A 21,484-nucleotide genomic window follows, 5' to 3' on the forward strand; every position below is an offset into this window, starting at 1 on the left:
GGGTTTACACCTGACTGCTTGGCCTCAAGCCTCTATTTTCATTCTCTGCCTTGCACTATAGATGCTGTGGTATTTTTTTCCTCGAGGCCCCTGCGGGTTCCAGGGTGGTGCCCTTCAGTCTGTTTCAGACAGTCTCTTGCCTCTTGACGTTTATGTGCTTGGTGTCTAACCATAGGTTACTAGGGAGTTATAAAGAGTGAAAAGCAAGAGTCCTTTTTTTTTTTTTTTTTTTTCAAGAGGTTGTGAGGATTTTGTGCCTTCTTTTCAGGGTCAGGCCCAGAGAATTGGGCTAATGTCTCTGGTGATCCAGATGACATGCTTTCCTTAATGCTAACAACAGCTGGGGGGCAACTTTTGTGGTCACTCTTTTTGAGCATATGAGTTATATGCCCAGGATCACCCAGCAGAAAAAGTGAACCGTTTGACTGCTATGGTACCCAAGCTTGGGTCCCCCTACTTTGCCCCAGAGTGATGGATAACGATGCTTGGTGCTCACTGGAAGTCATGTGCTTGGTGTGTAACCTGCGTATATCGACTGACATGGCTTAGAAGAATTGGGCCACCGTCTTGAAGGAACACTCAGTTTTACGCTAAGATGGTGTCTTAGTAGTTAGGGTTTCTATTCCTGTGAAGAGGTACCATGACCATGGCAGTTCTTTTAAAAGAAGACATTTAATTGGAGTGGCTCGCGTACAGTTCAGAGGTTCAGTCCATTATCATCATGGCAGGGAACCTGGTAATGCACAGATGAAGTAGCTGAAAGTCCTACATCTTAAAGGCAACAGAGAGTTGTCTGAGAGTCACACTGAGGGAAGTTTGAGCAAAAGAGACCTCAAAGCCCACCCCCACATGACACACTTCATCCAACAAGGCCACACCTCCTAATAGTGCCACTCCTTATGAGCTTTCGGGAGGCCGGTTACATTCAAACCACCACAGGCAGCCTTTGTTCCAGTCTTGCTTCTGCTGTCTCCAGCATCACACTGGATGAGAGCTGAGGTCCTGCAACTCCCCTGTCTTATTCACAAAAGTGCAGCAGAACCACCTGCATCCTCAGACCCAGTCTGAAAGTGCGGGCTGCTGGTTCTTAGCTGGGTGCTGATGTATAGAGCCAATGTATTCCAGCGAAGATATTCCCTGGAAGAACACATCTGAATCCCACATGATGGGGGCATATAGGTCTCTTCGGAAACATCCAACTGATTTCGCAACACCCAGGTCACCATCCTTCCCTCCTCTGGCACGCTTTGTTGAAGCACCAGCTGTGACAGATTTTATTGACAGTAGTGGGAAGGATTTAACCGTAGGCAGCTGGTGCTAGACCAAGGCATTCAAATACAATCTACTAAGGAAAATCACAGGATTTCTTTGGGTTTTGGTTTTTCAAGATGAAGTTTCTCTATGTTAAGAGCTGGAACTCAATATGTAGACCAGACTACGTAGAATTCTGCCTCACAGAGATCTTCCAGTCTCTGCCTCCAGAGTGCAGGGATTAAAGGCTTGTGCCCTCACATCCGGCTCAGGATTTCTTGCTGGTTAAAACTTAGAACAGAGGCAGGATCTCCACATGTTCGACTCCAGCCTGATCTAGTTACAAAGTGTATCAATTAAACAGACGCAAATAGACAAACACTGTGTCCTGGTTAGGGTTGCTGTTGCTGTGGTGAAACACCATGACCAAAAGCAAGTTAGGGAGGAAAGGGTTCATTTGGCTTATACTCTCTCTCACATCACTGTTCATCAGCAAAAGAAGTCAGGACAGGAACCTGGAGGCAGGAGCTGATGCAAAAGCCATGGAGGGGTGCTGCTTACTGGTTTGTTCCCCATGGCTTGGTCAGCCTGCTTTCTTACAGAACCCAGGGCCACCAGCTCAGAGATAACCCCACCTGGGCCCTTCCCATCAATCACTAATTAAGAAAATGCCCTACAGCCGGATCTTATGGGAGCATTTTTTTAAAACTGACGTTCCCTTCTTTTAGGTAACTCTAGCTTGTGTCAAGTTGACAGACCTTCCAGCCCAGCTGATGCCGTGTCCGCTTGACACACACGTCACTGTTAAGCTGTAACCATTCCTTCCGTACTCATCTCCAAACCACACGTTAGTAAAACCTCAGTATAAAACAGTTTACACACTTAAAAATTCCCACACTCTTTACAGTTCGAAACACTTTAAAATTAAATCTCTTTTAAAATCCAAAGTCTCTTTGAAAACCTAAAATCTCTTGAAAAATTCCAAAGGACGTTTTGGAAATGTCTGGAGACGTTTGGCTGTTACAGAGGAAGGAGACCTCCTTGCTGAGGCTGGGCTGCTTCTGCAGTAGACAGACATGTCGCAGTACCTTGCACCATAGAGCCATTCAAGCCAAAGTATTGATGGTGCCACCTGCGAAACCTGCACTGAACGTCCAGTGCTTTATATTTATTTACTTGTTTGTGTGTGTGTGTGTGGAGAGACCACAGTATATGTGTAGAGGTCAGAAACCAACTTGCAAGAGTTGGTTTTCTCTCTGCCATGTGGATCCCAGGTTTTAAACCCATCAAGCTTAGCTTAGCACCATGTGCCTTTTCCTCCTGAGCTGTCCCACAAGCACCCCATCCAGCATGTATGAAGAATTCTAGCAGCAGACATTGTTCTAAGTGCTTCTCGGGTAATTAACTCAGTTCTTCTTCCAGTGTTGTGACATAAGAACTGTTGCTATCTTCATTTGGTGTACAGGGCAGTCAGGGCGTACAAATTCCCAATTTAGGGCCACAATCCCACTCCGAGTGAGTGAGGAACAGGCAGAGGCAGAGTCTACACTCTGGAGTCTACACTGAGCCTCTGAGCTGTGCTGTGCTACCCCTCCTTAAGAAAACCAGTGGGCTTCAAGCCACACTTGCAGCTTTGCATCCAGAAAGCCACATTCTTAGACATTTGCGTGTAAGAAGTGAGAAACAATGCCTGGCACATGGAGGTGGGGGTGAATATAGTTTTCATGAGGGGCCAGTGAGCCATCAGCAAAAGCCTTGTCCTGTAAGGAATGTGGCTCAGCTCATGATCTGATGGTCATCCTTTCTAATTAGACTGTGTTCTGTCACTGTAGATATAAAGACTACTGTGGTGTACCCTGCCACAGAGAAACACCTGCAGAAGTACATGCGTCAGGACCTCCGCCTGATCCGAGAGACTGGAGATGACTACAGGAACATCACTTTACCCCACCTGGAGTCCCAGAGCCTCAGCATCCAGGTGACTAGCTTCCAGGACTCATAAACTGTTGATCCTGTAGCTGGTTTCTCTTGCAAGCACTTGTTGGGGTCATCCCAGAGACGACCTAGGGCCTGCCCAGTATGTGTGCCTGTGAGACCGCAAAGAGGAGCATGGACTGAATCTGTGGAGTAGAGCCTCCTGGCGTGGGCTGCTTGCTGTTTTATCCAGGACAGTCACGGCGGGCTTTGTGATCTTGGGCCTTTATGAGGTACTAGGCACGCCACTGACCTTCTCAGAGAATCCATCCTGCTGTTGAAATTTTATCTGCTCTGCAGTAGTCCTGTATAGTCTGAATTTGTCCTCACTAAAGACCTGTGGGTGGGTAAAAAAAGCCTTCTGTTGGGTTAGGTGACCTTGATCCAGCCTCTTATCCCTAGTCTTTCCTGCAGGAGACAAGTCTCAGAGCAAACACTTCCCTGTCCCTCCCTCTCCTTGCATTCATTCCACAGCAGACTGCTCTGTTGTCCCCAGTGTGTGTTTGGTGTAGACCTGTGTATACAGGATGACAGAGTGCTCTGGCTGAGCCAGATACAGGATGCTTAGCTCAGAGATCCTGGCAGGTCTTCGGTTTAGGCCAAGTGCCAACCAGAGCCTCTGCCTGGAATTGGCCCCATGTGGATACTCACAGTTAAATATGATGGATGCATATTGATGAGTCACTTCCTTGCCCACTCACTGGCATTCACCGGTTCCTTCTCATTATCTTCACTCAGGTTCTCTTTGGGACTTTTTTTTTTTTTACTACCGTTCCCATACGGTACATGGGAGAGAGTATTCTTAGATGGGAAGCTCATAGCCACTCTAGAGTTCAGAAGGGTGGCCCCCAGGCTTGAGGGTGCTGTTCTGTCAGCTGTAACAGAGAGAATAAGGAAGGGGAGACTGTCCGTGGCCGAGGAAAGCAGTTCCCCTGGGAGACTAGGTACTGACAGCCTTCTTGCCAGTGTATAAGACTGGAAAGTCCAGTTATGACCACCCCCCAGCAGCATTTGCTCACCGTTCCTTTGGCTCAAGATCTTTCATTCTTTTCTCTTTTTTAAAAATTTGAAACAAGGTGTCCTAGTTCCATTTCAGTTGCTGCGACTAAAATATCTTGATAAAAAGCTACCTGGGGTGGGGTTATTTTAGCTTACAATTCTAGATTATAGTTCACCACTGTGGGGAAGTCAGTGTCAGGAGCCGAGACAACTGATTATATCACATCCATAGTTAAGAGCAGAGACAATGAATACATGCGTACTTAGTGCCCACCTAGCCTTCTCTGCTTTTATACATTCCAGGACTCCCAACCAGGGAATGTTGCTGCCCACATTCAAACTAAATTTTTCCACATCAGTTAAGTCAATCAGGATGATTCCCTGTATCAGTGGTCCTCAACCTTCCTAACTCTGCGACCCTTTAACACGGTTCCTCATGTTGTGCTGACCCCAACCATAAAAATATTTCGTTGCTACTTCATACTGTAATTTTGCTACTATGATGAATCATAATGTAAATATCTGGTATGCAGGATATCTGATGTGTGACCCCTGTGAAAGGGTCATCAGACACCTTAGGAGTCTCAACCCACAGGTTCAGAACCACTACCCTGCAGGCATGCCCATAACCTGGTCTAGTCAAGCCCTCATTGAGACTTTATCTTTCCGGGTGATGTTTGGTTGTGTCAGGTTGACAATTAAAACTAACAATCATGCAGTGGTGGCACACGGCTTTAATCCCAGCATTTAGGTGGCAGAGCCAGGCTCTCTGAGTTTGAGGCCAGCCTGGTCTATACGTCGAGTTCCAGGACAGCTGGGACTACACAGAGAAATCCTGTTTCGGAAAAACAAAAACAAACAACAAAAAAACCTAACCATCACAAGATGTCAGGTAGTCCAGGTTGGCCTCAAGCTCAGTATGTAGCAGAAGATGTCCTTGAGCTTCAGATCTTCCTGCCTCTGCTGCCCCACTCCCCAGAATGCTAGGGCCACAGATGCATATGACCACACTCAATTTACGTGGTACTGGGGACTGCTAGGCAATCACTCTACCATCTGAGCTACATCCCCAGCCCCTTTCTTTTTAAAAACATCCTGGCATTTGTTCTGTCTTCTGGGTGGAAAGGAGGTGTCTCTCTACCTTCCAGATAACTTCTGTGTAGTGTCCTAGAGGGACCTTCCAGAACATCTGTCCTGTGGGGCTGTTTGTATATATGTGAGATTCAAGAGAAGAGACCCTTGTCTGACTGATGTGAGTCTTGTGCACCACGACCAAGTTCCACTTGCAAACAAAAGTAATTCAGCAGAACTCCTTTCTTCCAAATCTTGATTGGCATAAGCTTCTAGCGTCACTGGCAGGAGTCTTTGTATTATTGAGTATCTGCTGTGCTCTAGGCCCTGTGCGGGGCTTTAAGGAGGCTCCCAACTGACAAGCCTTAGCCAGTGTCCAGAGTCTGTCGGGGAAGATGGACATGCAGATAGACAGCGGTGATAATGACACAGGCCCACTGGTGGGCTGTGTGAGCACAGTGGTGATGCTGTGAGAGGAACCACTGGAGACATGGGGTCGCACACAGGGAACCCTCCCCTGAGTTTTAAGAGAAATGTGAACGGTAACAAGGTGGACAAGGCAGAGGGAGGATAGGTCCAGAGGCTTGGTGTTGGTGTGACTAGGCACAGGTTCCGTGGGGCACAGTGAGGATGGCCCTGAGTGGCCTGGAACAGGTCTGCGGACTGTGTTCAGGAGATCAGACGTGCACAGGCACTCGAGGACATTTTTAAAAATAACAGCAGGAGAGTCTGTTTTTTATCTACTGTCTGGCCCTTCAAGGACTAAACCTGGGCATATACATATTATTTTCTTAATCAATTTTTTTGCATTTAATTTATTTTTTATTTTATTATGTATGTGCGTGCACATATGTACTGTAGTGTACAGGTGGAAGTCAGAGGACACTTGGGAATTCTAGGGGTCAGACTCAGGTCATCCAGGTTGGCAATAAGTGCCTTTATCTATAAGCCATTTTGACAGCCCCAAGTATACATTTTAAAACTCCATGTTCTTGGGGACTGGAGAGATGGCTCAGAGGTTAAGAGCACTGTCTGCTCTTCCAGAGGTCCTGAATTCAATTCCCAGCAACCACACAGTAGCTCACAACCATCTATAATAAGATCTGGTACCCTCTTCTGGTGTGCAGAAATACATGCAGTCAGAACACTATATATGTAATAAATCTTTTAAAAAATCTATGCTCTTTTTTTGGCATGTGTACAGGTGTCTGGTGTATGTACATGTATGTATATAGATACATCTGTGCGGGTGCACATGTGCTAGATGCAGGTGCACATGTCTGCTGCTTGTGGAGGTCAGAGGTGGATATTGGATGTCTGTCTCCATCATTCTTCACTTTATTTACTGAACTGAGAGAGTGTAGACTCAGCTAACTTGGCTAGCCATTGCCCTTGGGATTCCCTATCTCTGCCTCCTGAGCACTGAGGTAGATTACTACCAGCGACTTTTTTTTTTTTTTTCTGTGAATGCTGGGAATCTGAACTCTGGTTGGCCTTTTTGCTTATGTGATAGGTGCTTTATCTCCTGAGATGTTTTTCCAGCCCTAAATATCTGTGATGTTTCTAAAAATGTAGATGGTGCGATCAAATTTAACAAGTGCAAATGGAGCAAGACTAGAAACCAGCCTAGATCCAAAGCAGAGAAAGACAAGCCACTCAGGGGGAAGCCCCAGCTGGGTTACAAGGCTCAGACTGGTGATACAGAGACGAATGACTGTGGAGCGATCCTCGGTCCTACTAGAGTGAAGAGTGGACAGGGGAGCCTCCATTAACAAGGGCAGGATGTTGACTGTTTCGGTGGGGGATGCTTATGTGGAAGACATCATGTTCAATTTAGGATTTACTGAGCACATGCTGGGTGCCAAGAACTGCGGTAGGCATTTTGCATGCATTACCTCAGTCTTCTCACAGGTCTTTTGGAGACAACACAGAAAACCAGGCTGTCTGGTTCCAGTGTCTGGGTCCTCAGCAAGTTACTCTGTCTGGTTCCTTAAATTTGAAATACTTATAACTGCCTAATAGAAGTTTAATAAAAGACACAAAATGGCAGTGGTGTGCCTTGACCTGAAGCCTTCAAGATCTCCTGACTAAAAGTCCGTTTGCAAACCTTTGCATTCAGCTTCTGCATCCGCTGGTGTTTGGTTTCTCACCTTCTGGGGTCTGGAAGTTGTGACTCACAGCTCTTCTCAGTTAGGTTTGTGGGAACTAAGAAGCATCCCATTTATCATGTGCCCACTGCTGTTGCCCATGCAGAAAAGGGTTCTGTGTGGAGCTGCCATTACCACACAGAGATAGTACAGAGAAATGGGCAAGCATGGCCAGAGGAGAGCCGCAGGGTGTGTGAGTGGGGTGAAGACCGAGGGAGAATGGAAAGGGACCAGATGTCCCTTGGGAGGTCCAGGGAGGAAAGAGGACTTAGAAGCTATTGTCAGTGTCACGCTGTAGCTCCATGGACTATCCACCAGGATTACACTGTCCACCAGGACTGGCTTTCAGGGGCAGCCTCCCATCCCCTGACTCTGTCATTTGTGAGAGTTTTGTGTGAATTTCGTTCCCTTTCCCTGCCTTTCTTCTCTGGGCTGCTGGCCATGGGACTTCCTGTGGATGCAGGTTCCTGCCCTTGGCCTGACCTTTCCCAGGAGGCAGGATATGCTGTGCCCAGGTTCCCAGGCTTGGAATTTCATGGACTTGCCTGAACTTCCTTGCTCCTGCTTCTTCCTCACCTGCAGGCCGGGGATGATGACAGCGGGTTGCTGTGGCCTCTCAGCCTCCAACCACTGCCTTTCTCGTTTTGCCTCCTCCATTAAACTGCCCCATTGTCATTTCTGCACTGTTGCTATTCCTTGGGCACCTTTTTCATGCAGGCTCTGGGTGAGTGCTTTTATGTGCGTGTCCTGGTTAAAATCTTCCCCACAAGCCTCATGCACAGATCCTAGGAGGCTGTTGTGGGTAAGAGGATTCAGTTGCTTGCCCATGGAAGCAAGTCAGAGCGGAGCTGAGAAGATGCTGTCATGCTCCAAGCTCATTCGTGCTTTGCGACAGTGTGTGCTGCTCTCCGGTGGGGGAGGGGGTGTGCCTCTGGGCAGGGATAGTCCTAGGGGCCAGCTGTGAGGTGCACCAGGACTTTCTGTGGTAGAAGTCATCAGGGTCTCCCTCTTTCCCAATTCTGGGAGGCTTCAGTCAGTGGCCGAGGAAATGCTTCTGGAAGAATCTTGGCCCTAGCTTGTGTGTGGCTAAGCCGCAGGTACTTTGTGGAGAAGCCATCTCCAAGTTGAAGGGCTCTAGCAGGCCTGGGCATGGCGAATGAAGCGCTAGCAGGCCTTGCCCTTCCTCCTTCCCTCTCCCTTGTAAACCGTAGGTTACATCCTTAAAGCTAGCCACCAAGGTCTATTTGGATACGTTCTCTTGCCGGACTCATTTCTAAAGCTGATCACCAAGGTCCAGCTGTCAAAGTATTGAAACCCAGCAATCAAAAGCTCCCCTTTTGGCTACCCTAATTAACATCCAATCAAAACGTACTACTGCATCCTGACCCATTCTAACACAGATCTCCCCCTTAAAAAATCACACACACACACACACACACACACACACACACACACACACGGTCGTTTGCTGCTATTTTCTGCCTGAGTCAGAAATCAGCCACTTCCCCACTTGATGAAGAATCTACCTGTGAGAATAGATGTTTGGGTATGGTTTGTGCCTAATCGATGTCTGGTAGGGAACATCCTGCTGTGTGCAAGCTGGTTCCTTCACAAGTGGTCTCCAGACGACTTCTAAGAAGTGACTCATCTTAGCTTGTTCTAGGGACGCCATGTGACTCATTAGTCTGTCCTCCAAATCTAGTTGTGGGGTCTACAAGCCCTCTGAACTGAAGTGTCACCTTGAATAATTGTTGGGATCCCAGAAGCCAAGGTATCTCCAGCAGATTTCTCTACTCCCTGCACCCATTCCAGTTGGGTACTGAATATATGGGTACAGACCCCAGGCCAGCCCCCTGCGTTTGGTCTTTGGGGACACTGCCTACGCCAGCACTTCTTAGAGTGGGAAGAAGGTTTTCAGGGCCTTGCCTCCTCTCTTTGTGAACCTGGAAGTCCTAACTTGGAGGAAGAAGGGGTAGAGGTGTGACCCCAGCTACTCACTTCACCCCGTTTGCTAACAGCTATGCCTTTTGGATGTGGGACACTCCTGAGTGCAAGGGACTCTCACAGTTGGGAAAACAGAAGAATCAGAGACTCCTGGGTTCTTGAGTGCAGAGAGCTTGGGAGCCCCTCAGCCTAACCCCCTTTCAGTCTGCTTGCCTCCCCTTCCCACATGTACAGCCATGTCCTTGGAGTCTATTCAGGACTAGGGAAGGGGCCTCCAAAGACTGCCAGCTGCTACTCAGAAGGTGGTAAGGGAGCTGGAAACCCTGTGAGAGTAGTATTGAAACCTGCTGTGTCTGTGTGTCTTTCTGTTTTGCTTTGCCTTGCGGGGCCTACCTGATACAAAGCATTTCCAGCATCTCCAGGTGACACTTCTCACTCACTCATTGGCCCGTAGAACCAAAGGCTTTACTGCACTGTGGCTGACTGCCATTACAGAAAGAAATTTCTGTGCTCTTGGCCTCTTTGAATGGTCCACGGAGATAGTGTCTCCCCTGCCTTGGTAGCCACTGGACAGGTTAGCACAGGAGCAGGGATGGAGTGTGGATGTCTATGCTGACCAGGAGAAACCTATAGGGCCCATCCCTGTCTGAGCCTGCAGAGACCTGAATGATGACAGTGAGAGCCAGGATTCAGCTGTGGTAGAAGTGGAGAATCTTCCAGAGCCAGTGATTGTCCACCCCGAGTTTGTAGCCTTTTATAGTAGGAGCATTGTTCTCGGAAGGCCCCTGTCAGCTAGAGTGAGTTTGTAAACCCTTTCTTCTCTCCTTCCAGTGGGTGTACAATATTCTCGACAAGAAGGCTGAAGCTGACCGGATTGTTTTTGAGAACCCGGACCCTGCTGATGGCTTTGTCCTCATCCCAGACCTCAAGTGGAACCAGCAGCAGGTAAAGACTAGGTGCTGGAGGAGTCCAGCCTCTAAACTCCGGCCTCCTTGCTGCCGGGCTACCTCTGGGGATCCTGCCCCCTTACGGTGCTGATTACTGTTATCCAGTAAGAAATGGCCTTCGCTCCTCCAACTGACAGTGTGTAGCTGTTATAGACAACTCCTTTTGCTTCCATGGATCAGCTAAAAGCCTTTTCTGACTCCACTCTTAGGCAAAAGGTAGCATGGAGGGATGTTTGCCTCCATGGCTGTAGGCTGTGTGTCTCCTCCGGCAGCCTTGCACCTGGAAATTCTGGGTTAAAGCCTAGTTAGTCATGGGAAGTAGGTGTGGACAGGAAGAACTGCCTCATGAGATTCTTGAAGATTGAAGTGCTTGTGACTTCAGGCCGATTACAGCCTAGGGATCACAGAGAGACGTCAAAGCAGACTTGTCCACGTCATTACAGAAGCCCATGGCGCAGAGAGCAGAAATCATCAGGCATCTGGCCCAGGGTTGTCAGGAGTCTTTCTGCAGAGCAGCCATTTCCTATCCTCTTTAAGCTAGGAAAGGCTTTGGCCACGGCGCTGAGGCTAGCTGCGTGACTGGAACTCCTCGCTGCAGCAGTAGTGAAGGGGCCAACGTAAGTGTTCCACCTTGCTTGATAGTGAAAGTTGGCCCTTCCTGACCTTCCTAAGTTGCATGTTAATGGTGCCGCATTTTATTCAGTGCCTCAGCTCCTTGACTTGTGACAGCAGGGAACGTCAGTGCTCCTTTAGAACTTGGCAGCGTCCCCAGGAGTAAGACAGGTCAAATCTGAGCTTCTGATTCTTGTTCTGGGCTGAGGGTCAAAGGAAGAATTAAGGAAACGGAGCACTCCAGCTTTAAGGAGCCTTCCCGACATCCTTGAGTCTTGCTTGCCATGTCTCCTGGAAACACGTTGTTCTCCTCTTTCTTCTTCTCTCCATTTCTGCTGAGAATCAAACCTAAGGTACCAAACATACCAGGCAAGAGCTCTAGCCATGGGCTGCGTCTCTAGCCTTAGAAGTTTATTTATTGTCCTCAACCTGGTGACCCTGGTTGTATTCATTTGTTCTTCCTTTCACCCATTCAGCAAATCTGTAGCAAGTGTCTAATGTTGCCAGAGGTTATGCCTTCCTAGGTCATGCCTCTCCCACCCCTGCTTTATTTTGTTTACACGGGGTCTTGCTCTCTAGCCCAGGCTAACCTGAAATTTGTGATCCCCAGCCTTCCTGAGGTGTCTACTTCCACAGTTCTATTGAATTCTATTAAGAGATCGCCTTTATGCTGGGCAGTGGTGGCACATGCCTTGAATCCCAGCACTCGGGAGGCAGAGGCAGGTGGATTTCCATGAGTTTGAGGCCAGCCTAGTCTACAGAGTGAGTTCTAGGACAGACTCCAAAGCTACACAGAGAAACCCCCTACCCCCCCCCCCCCGAAAAAAAAATCACACGCTTGTGTTTCCTGGTTTCCCCCAGGACTGCTCACTAATGTGAAAGTACATTACCTTGGCACAAGACATGAAGGGAGAATCCAGATGGAACCTGTGTAACGGAAAGGCCTAACGGGCACAGCTGAGATAGCAGCCTTGGGGCCGAGCCCAGATTCTCGGAACTCTCGTGGGAAGAGTGGCTGCCATGAAGAGAATGACATATTTGGACCCCAGGCATTCTATGGATACTCTCATTCCCAGTTCTTAAGTCGGGGCTCTTGGGCATTTGGCGGGGTGACTCATGGTCTCCAAACTCTCTCCTTGAGGAATCTAGCAGGTCAGACCTCAGGACTAGAGGCACTGGATTCTTTCTGGACTTCACTCTGCAGCCTGGCACATGACTGTGATAACCAAGCAAGGCCAACGTTTGGGGAGCAGAGAGGGTGTGGGGAGGGCAAGAGAAAGAGTTCATTTGCTCTCTGGCACAAGATCTTGTTGACACTGGTTCTTTGCTCTGTTGTGACCTCCAGGTTTTCAGCCAGGCACCATTTACAGGAAGGACGGCAGGAAGGGCCTCTGTGAACCACTGAGATAGGAAAGAGAGAAAGAGCTGGCAGTTACTGTGGCGCTGGCCGCTGACAGACCCCTGCGCTCTTTCTTTCCATGTGCCCCCCACACCCTTCGTGCACCACATACACTTTGACTCCACATACACTGAGCTGCCACCTTCTCTGAGCCTTCTAGATCTGTCCCCTTGCCTTTCCCAGGAGAACTTTCTGGATCACCCAGCTAGTTGGAGCCTTTTTCCTCTCCTGTGTGGGTCCCTTTATGTCATGGAGTAGTAGCTCGGTAGTGAGATTGTGATAAGCATGCAGAAGACCCTGGGGTCTGCTCTCAGTACCGCTGAAAGAAAAAGCAGCCGTGCTTTATTTCATACAGTAGACCGACGTGGATTAAGCTGTAAATTCTTCAGGACAAAGACTTGTGCTTGGCTCTTTCCGAACTTGCCTATCTCTCCCTGTCCACTCTGTAGAGTATATATATATATATATAGGCATCCCCAGATGATGAATTTTGTTGTTTGCTTTTGTTTTTGTTTCTTTTCCTTCCTTCCTTTTCTTTCTGATTTCTTCTACCTTTTGAGAAAGAGTCTTGCTGTGTAGCCCAGGCTGGCCTTGAACTCTCAGTCCTTCTGTTTCAGTGCTGGGATTACAGGCATGTACCACCATACCTAGATCCTTCAGATGTTTTAACAGGAAGAACACACGGAAATCCTGTTCTTCAGCTGGTCTTGTCATCCAGGGCAGACAGCCTCCTATAGTACCTGCTCTTAGGTCCTGCTGTAGGGTTTTCTGGTGAAGCCTGGTGGGTAGGAATGGGTAGGAATGCCCTGGCTGGTAGCCTCCCTGCTGAACCTAGCATTGTCCTGTTTCCTCCACTGGTGTCTGCACAGCTTGATGACCTGTACTTGATTGCCATCTGCCATCGCCGGGGTATCAGATCACTTCGCGACCTCACCCCAGAGCACCTGCCGCTACTGAGGAACATTCTCCGGGAAGGACAAGTAAGTTGCTTCACAGTGCAGAAAGCCCAGACTGGGTCTTTTTCCTCACTCTTCTCGAGTCTGTCTGGATTTCAATCGTGGACACTACTAGAACTCACTAGATTGGTTCACAGGCAGCCCTGCCTTGCTCCCAGCTCTACTTTATCCCTTTCCTTGCCTCCAGACTTGCCCCCATGCCTTTGTCTGCAGGTCCCATGTAGGATGCTTCTTTTCCCCATAGATTGGATCCCTCCCATCCCAGAATCACCTGTTTTATTCATGGCAACCACCTTGTGCTAGACGAGTTCCTTGGATATTGGTCACATGACTTGTATATATGCACATACCTTCTCACTAAGACTGAATGAAGGCAGGCTGAATTCTGCAGCACCTTATGTTCTGGGACATTATAGGATAGAGAAAGGAGCCATGGGTCAGGAGAGGGTGAGAGAAGAATGACCAGAAGCTTGGGTTTGTGGTCCTGACCTGATGTTTGGGTCGTAGCTATCAGGATCCTTGAACAGGTCACTTTCGTTGCCCCTGAGGTCCCTAGACCTCAGGATCTGTTAGGATCCCTTTTGAAACCACCACTCTACAAGCTGAGTCTCTACCTTTTTTCTGAAACATGTAGACACCTGTCCTGTCGGGGCCAACAGTCACAAGGGTGCCTGGCTAGGAAGCACTCTGCCCCTTTCAGGACAATACTGGAGTGCTTACTAGGTACTGCTTCGCTTGCCCCTGAGCCCTAACTGCCTTCTCCCCTTGGTGTCCTTCTCTGGGTGTCTTTTCCTTCCTGGGCCTACTAGTTTCTCTCAAGAAGTAGCCTTTGGATATGACCAGTGGCACAGAGCAATGTTCTCCCAGGAAGGAACTGATTCTCACTTCCCTGACTTGGTAGTTTGGGCAGGCTTACCTGCCCATCAGCTCTGCTTATCCCAGAAGGTTGCCCTCTTCCCCCCAGTTTACCCGGCCACTGTGATTCTCCACTGGTAGCACCAAAGGCAGAGTATGATTTGGGGTTAAAGTCTGAGCCCACAGAGGCCTAAGTCTTTTTCTCCTCAGAGGGAGCTGTGGGGTTGGTAGAACTCTCTCTGTCTCTGAGACAGGTGGAGGTGGGAAGGGAACCAGGGCCAACTTAAGTGCTTTCTTCTTTTGCAAGGAATGCTGCTGAGGCCTGAGAGTCCTTCCTGAAATTCCTCCCTGCATCCTTTCCCTTCTACCAAGTTCTTAGCACAGCTCCATCTCCACACAGCCTCATCCCAAAAGGATGCTTACTTTTAAAAAATTCCTGCCTACTTTAGGATTGATAGATGCTACAGGGAGCTGAGCTGACCTTAGGAACTGGGCTTCCTGGACTGCCAAAGGAAGAAGTCCATGTTTTCTGGGGCTTGGTGAGACTGGCTGAGAGCCATTTCCATTGGGGAATTTCTCAGCTTGGCTACGTCACCACGTTTTTTCAGTTTCTTAGAGAGAAGACCAGGATAGATGGCAGAAGGGGTAGAGAGCTGGTTCGGGGAGGGGGTTGTAAACCATCCCAGGCTAACTGGAGCAAGGATATAAAGGGTCCAGTTGGGGTGAGCAGAGGATAGGATGTTGGCTCCTTGGCAACATGATGACCCTTTGCCACTGTCTTTCCTTACCAGGAAGCCATCCTGAAGCGCTACCAGGTGGCAGGAGACCGCCTGCGCGTGTACCTGCACTACCTGCCCTCTTACTACCACCTGCATGTGCACTTCACTGCCCTGGGCTTCGAGGCTCCCGGCTCAGGTGTGGAGCGGGCACACCTGCTGGCTGAAGTGATCGAGAACCTGGAGTGTGACCCCAAGCACTATCAACAGCGCACTCTTACTTTTGCGCTTAGGACTGATGATCCCCTGCTTCCGCTCCTGCAAGGAAGCCCAGCAACTTCCACTGAGAGTGCCTGAAGAGAGGGGAACTACTGGGCCGGGGCTTGGGTAGTGTGGGCTGGGTTTTATCTCTGAGGGATTTCCCTAAAATGTATTTTGTAGTTTCTTGGCCTTTCAGCAAAGGTCAAGTGTAAGGTGTATTTTGTACTGTTTTATTTCTCACAGGAGAATAAAGTACTTTCTTACTGGTGAGGACTGATGGTGTAGCCCGGCGGAGGCAGAGGGTGGAGGGGAGACAAGTGGTAGGGAAGGTGAGTGGGCAGAACTGGCGGGGACCTCTTGGGAAGGGTGGAAAGTTTCAGGGTGTCACCACAGCCAGTGAGTCACAGCCTCTTGGAAGGTTCAAGAATTTCCTCTACCTCCCCATGCTTTCTGTACCTGTTGACTCCCTTGTCCTGTGTCTCCACTGCTTGCTGTACACTCCTTCCAATTCTTCAGCCCTGTTCCTCCCTCTCTCGCCAACTCTCCTTTTGGGCAAGTTCACTCCCACCCTTAAAACCAAATTCAAAACCTTTCCGGAAATAGTCTGTGGAGTCTTTAGATGCCACTTCCTCCTTCCCTCCCTAGTTACACCCTGTCTGTGTGTCCAGACTGTTGGTACATTTGATGAGGGGGCTGGGGTTTGATGCCTGAAACCGGGAGCGTTTTCCTGAGAATCAGATGATGCAAACCCCAAAAGCCAGCCTTTGCTTCTGTTATTTGGTCAGCAGCCCCTGCCCTTGAGTTTGTCATTTAGGCAGGAAGACAAAACAAACTCATGGGGCAGCTGGAAAGTTTAAAATACTGTCAAGGCAAAATGATCTGGTTGCAGTGGTGGGGGGGTCAGGGCCAGGGTGTGCTAGAGGGGTCGAGGCCAGGGTGCGCTAGAGCTTTGCTTCACGGAATCTTGAGGCAGGGAATGCACTTTGAGGTATCAGAGGCTGATGACCAGTCGTGGAGCTGGCAAGAGCCTGCCTCAGAAGAGTGACACCTGCCACTGATCAGCAGAACAGGGCCACAGCGAGCACCATGAGGTCACTCTCTAGCACAGAGGACAGTCGTATCCTCCTGCCAGAGCAGAGCCAGTGTTTACCGACGATACTGTGCACTGTTCTGGAAACTCTCTCTGAGGTGCAGGGTGTTGAACTCTGAAGTGACAAGGAAGAAAGCACGAGGAAGAGTGTGGCTGTCACTCTGCCTCCCCTGGCCTGAGACCCCAGAGACATGATTCAATGCCCAACTACTATGTTTACAAGTGAGGTCATCAGTGGTAGCCCTGGTCTTGCCGCTTACTCCAAGGCCCACACTGCCTGTGGCGGAGAGCCCTGGGACCTTGGTGTCCCTGGGAAAGAGATTCCCTATCAAAAGCAGAGGGTTGGAGCAGGTAGTCAGAATCTGAGGCCACTCTGCTTCCAGCAAGTCCAGGGCAGGCATCGTAGAGCTTCTGTTCTCCTAAGCCAGCTCTCCTGACCCAGCCTGCTCTGCAGGACTTAAAGCACCCCAGGTTGAGGTCTATCTCCACCCATCACATGGACTTGCAGTTGTTTTGGGGGTCACCAGAGCAGGTGTGTCTCTTACAAGTTAGGCCAGATCTTTTCATGGCTGCCACACAGGCTAGTGATTTCCTGAACAGAAAGCAAATGCTTTGCTAGACAGGGCTGTGTGCCAGGGCTGAGGGTTTGCGGAGAGGAGGCTGACGGAGACCTCTTCTTACAGCTTGCAGGGCTGCTTCCTGGGTCTCACTCGCCCCTTTTCCAGGTACCAGGGTAGAAAAGTTACCTCTTCTTTGAAAGCAAATGGCACTGAATAGGCCCTGGAGCCTTAGAGGGATGAGACATTATGGGTGGGAAATACATTACAGAGGTGCCAGATGAGGCCTCCCTCCAGATCACATAACACCTCTACCGCATCACGTGTTCCTTGCCCTCCCCCCCCATACCAGCTATACTGCCTGTGGGTTTAGGCTCCCACAGGCTGACTTTTGTGTTACATGCAATAATATCACTGTGTCTGACTTGTATGGGGTGGGGTGATTGCTAGATAGATATACAACCTGAAGGGAGGGAGCAGCCTGCTCATTCATGTAGACAAACTAGAGGGGTCACGGGGTTAGAGTTACAAGGGTAGTAATTAAATCTGGAAAGGCCAGGTATACCTCCCTAGGGCATAGACCTGTGCTCTGGATGACTTTCTGGCTCCCCACTCCTGTCTCCCTTTTGACTTATTCTTCAAGGATGTGCCTGTCTTGGATAGTGTCGTATGCTTTGTTTAAATGATATCTCAGAGAGGTCTCGTCCAGGCCTCACTACGTAGTTTTCTTATGCTTGGAAGTATAAGAAGTATAGTTTTCTTATACTTTCTTATACTACTTTCTTATCCTGGTCCAGCCTCTGCCTGAAATCTGGTAAGGGCCTTTGCAGAGTTGGCCCGTTCTCAGCACTGTCCACCAAAGAAGAAGATGGCAGCTGTGCTTCTAGACCCCTGTACTCTCGACCCCCAGTGCCTCATCCCACTGAGGCTCCTGCCAGGCAGCCTGGCTGCAGTCTGGTGGTGTTGAAGTCCTAACAATACCCTTTATGTATTTATGGGGTAACCTTTACTGACACTCTACTACGTGACTTGTCTGGGTAGCTTCATATACTTGGCCTCTTTCCATTGCTGCCATATCTGCTGGCTTGTTACCTTTCTTGTTGGACTGAGAGAACCTTGAAGGTAAGAGCATCTTACTCTGCTGACTTCCCAGTACCTCGAATTCTATCTGACTGGGTAGACAGAGTTAAAGGAAAATCAACCTTGTGACACTTTGTAGAGCACATCCTTTCATGGAGTTCTCGTCATCTATTTTACCGAGAAACACCCTTGGTACCTTCTTACAGGGTGAGTGCCAGCCCCAGGAAGCTGAAACTTGAGCCCAAGGGCCTGTAGAAATATGTTCATTAAATTTGGTGGATGCAGGGAATGGAGCTGGGCCTGAGTTCCCAGACCGGGGCAATGCGGAGTGACGGCCATCCTTCTGCCTCAGGCTTTCCTCCTGCTGTCACTCCAGAGCTCAGTGTCCTGTCTCCTGGGAGGGAGCTTCCTGAGCAGGGCACATTATGCTTAGCCCTTCCTGCCCAAGTGCAAATGCCAGCTCTGCTCTCGCAGTGAGATTTTTACATGCATGCTGGGGCAACAGCAGATCTCATCCTTCCCAGATATATCAGGGACACCTCCACAAGTAACTTACAGTCTCCAATGCTTAGCTGTTTTCTTCCTAGCCTGGCTGGAGGTGAGAAGCAAAGGACACATGTCTGCTATTGTTCCTTGGCTTCTCTGTGCACTCCAAAGCCACATAGAGCAAAATCAACACAAAGCCAAAAGAAAGAATATATTCAAGCTCCATTTTGCTTGTCCCTGTTGTCTCTAAAATGAGAAATCAAGAAACAATCACACACAAAGTAATATTTCAAAACATTTCTCTTGTGATAGTTCCGTATCCAGAGCATTTGAATAGTCTTTACATAGGTGTCCTTGGGATTTGATTACAAGACATACACCCTGAAACCCGAACTCTAGATGTTTAAGTATCTCAGGTGGTGTAATATTGTCAGTATAAATCCTCCTTTATGCTGACTTGCCTTAGATTACTTATAATGTGCAATATTATTCTACTTTGTTTAGAGACTATAAAGAAAAAGTCTATACTTACACATTTTTTGTTTATACTTTTACATTTTTAAAATTTACTATGTATGAGTTTTCTCTGCATGTTTGTCTATGTACGTGTGTATGCTGTGCCTTTGGAGGCAAGAAAAGACATCAGATCCCCTGGAACATTGTTACATATGGTTGTGAGCCATGCCTTCTCAATAGAGTTTGTGAGGATTAAATAAAAGGATTGCTGAGGGGCTGAAGAGATGACTGGTTAAGAGCACCGGCTGCCGTTCCAGAGTACCTGGGTTGATTCCCAGCATTGACCTGGCAGCTCACACTACCTATAACTCCAGTTTCAGGGAACCCCACACCTTCAGGCCTCCACAGGCCCTTACATGGTACACAGACATGTATGCAGGTAAAACATCTATACACATAATTGTTTTTAAAAATATTTTAAGCATAGTAAAAATTTTAGCTATTTTTCTGCCATGAAAGTGATTTAGAAGGAAAGATTTGGGGGACTAGATACTTGCTATAGACTTGTTAATATTCTAACACCTTGGGGGACAGTATTAAAGGCAGGGCCCTTGGGAGGTGATTAGGTCATGAAAAACAGCATCCTCAATGGTATTAATGTTGTACTACCATGCTCGGGTGTTTTTGAGACAGGGTCTATAAACTGGGTTGGCCTATGTCTTAGAGTTTCTATTGTGACAAAACTCCATGACCAAGCATTATAGCTTGGATGAAAAGGGATCCTGGCAGTTGGGAGCCAAGGAATACTAAATGCTACAGTCTGTATGGAAATGTTCGGGCAGTTGGGGGTCACAAGAATACTGAGTGTTACAGCTTAGGTGGAAGAATGCTCTGGCAGTCAGGAGCCAGGGAATAGCACAAGTCTCAGTAAGCGTAGCAGCTTCCAGCCCTGCTCTAGGGTAAGGCTATCCCGGAGTTGTTATAGCTGGAGTTGGTGGCCCAGAGTGTAGCAACTCCACTCCACTAAAGGAAGGTTTCCCCAGTGAAAGTGTTACAGCCCTGTTCCACTCTGCTCCTCCGTCTCTGGCTCCCCCAGTGAAGTTGTAACAACTCAGTGCTTCTAGGGGAGGGCTTTCCCAGCAAAAGTGTTACAGCCCTGCTCTGCTCCGTCCAGTCAAAGACGGTCTTCACCCAAACCTCATTCAAGAGTTTTATTGAGAGGGAAGAATCAGGAGAGCAGACGCCTCTTCCAGGGTGGAAGAAGGGCAGCCACAAACCAAACAGGCACAGGGCTTATATAGGGTTTCTTAGGGGTGGAGTTTTTCCAGGGAGAAGATTTTCAGAGTGGGAATTGGTCAGATTTCGGTCCCTTGAGCTCAGATTGGCTAGATCTCTGCTCGGGAATTGGTTGGTTTCCTTGCGCAGGGAATTGGTTGGTTTTCTGCTTAGTTGCTCAGGGGCAGATTTGGCTCTGGTTTCAGGGTTAAAGTGTGTTTTTTCCCCCTGGCCCTTTTTAGCTTTTTGGCTCTAGTTTTGAGGCCAAGACATACTTCTTTCACTGGCTCTGAATCTCAGACCAAAGTGTTTCTTTGGCACTGGTTTTAGGGTTAGGGTATATTTCTTTGGTTCTGGGTTTGAGGCTAAAGCATTTCTTTCACTGACTTGGGTCTCAGAACCAGGTGTGTTTCTTTCATTGACTCTGGTTTCAGGGCCGGGGTGGGTCTCTTTGGCTGGACCTTTTACCCTATAACCACAGCAACTCTTATAAAGGAAAACATTTAAATGAGGTGGCAACTTAGAGTTCAGAGGTTCAGTCTCTTATCATCATGGGAAGAGGTAGGAGAGGTATGGAGGCATGCAGACAGACATGGTGCTGGAGAAGTAGCTGAGAGTCCAACATCTTACAGGCAATAAGAAGTCAACTGAGACACTGGGCAGTATCTTGAGCATATGAGACTTCAAAGCCTTCCTCCAACAAGATCACACCTACTCCAACAAGGCCACACTTCCTACTAGTGCTATTCCCTATGAGATTATGGGGGCCAATTATGTAAATTCAGACAACCATGGCCTAGTATTCCTGATGATCCTGTTGCCCCAGCTTTCTGAGTATTGGGATTGTAGCCATGTGCCAGTATACCCAGCTTAGATTTTAAGGAAAAAATTCACAAACTATGGTTAATTGATTGTGGCCTGAAAAAATAGGCAGGGGCTGCATGCAATGGCTTCTTGGGATTTCTCCTAACCTAAAGGTTCCTGAAATGCATTTTAACCTTGGTCTTCTGGCAGGTTTCCAATACTACAAGAGAGATGTCCCCTGTGAGTGAGGTCCCTGAGAGCAGGTCAGCTCCATGGTCCAGCCATATAAATCTGATAAAAACAGAAGCTGAAATACCATCCTGGGGTTGCTATTTTTAAAAGCGTCTGAGATGCTGGATTGGGTTTATTTCTTCCTCAAATGGCATCTTGCTGTCCCCTCCTCCTGGTAGGCAGGATATGAACGTGGCACATGTGAGGGACGGGAGCCAGAAGTCTGGTAGGCACATTTGTCAGGCCTGTCCAGGAAGAGGAGCCACAGGGACTGAGCTTCCTCCATTCAGATGCACCTGCCCCTTCTCACACCCTTCCTCCTCTGTCTCCTCCCTCTGTTTGAGGTTCCCATGGTTGTTCCAGCAGTCAGGTG

General features: G+C 48.5%; 1 protein-coding gene across 1 annotated transcript in view; it reads left to right on the top strand.

Moving 5' to 3' along the window:
* Dcps (decapping enzyme, scavenger) overlaps positions 1 to 15,398 on the top strand; it is a 42,483-nt gene extending 27,085 nt beyond the window's left edge. Inside the window, exons 3-6 of the mRNA XM_087905732.1 lie at positions 3,084 to 3,229; positions 10,218 to 10,331; positions 13,214 to 13,324; positions 14,947 to 15,398. Of these exons, the coding sequence (XP_087761858.1) occupies positions 3,084 to 3,229; positions 10,218 to 10,331; positions 13,214 to 13,324; positions 14,947 to 15,228 (653 nt within the window). The 3' untranslated portion in view covers positions 15,229 to 15,398. The remainder of the gene's footprint in view (positions 1 to 3,083; positions 3,230 to 10,217; positions 10,332 to 13,213; positions 13,325 to 14,946) is intronic.
* The last annotated feature ends 6,086 nt before the right edge of the window (positions 15,399 to 21,484 follow it).

Source organism: Myodes glareolus, chromosome 4, assembly GCF_982192425.1.
Source record: "Myodes glareolus chromosome 4, mMyoGla1.1, whole genome shotgun sequence".
Taxonomy (NCBI): domain Eukaryota; kingdom Metazoa; phylum Chordata; class Mammalia; order Rodentia; family Cricetidae; genus Myodes; species Myodes glareolus.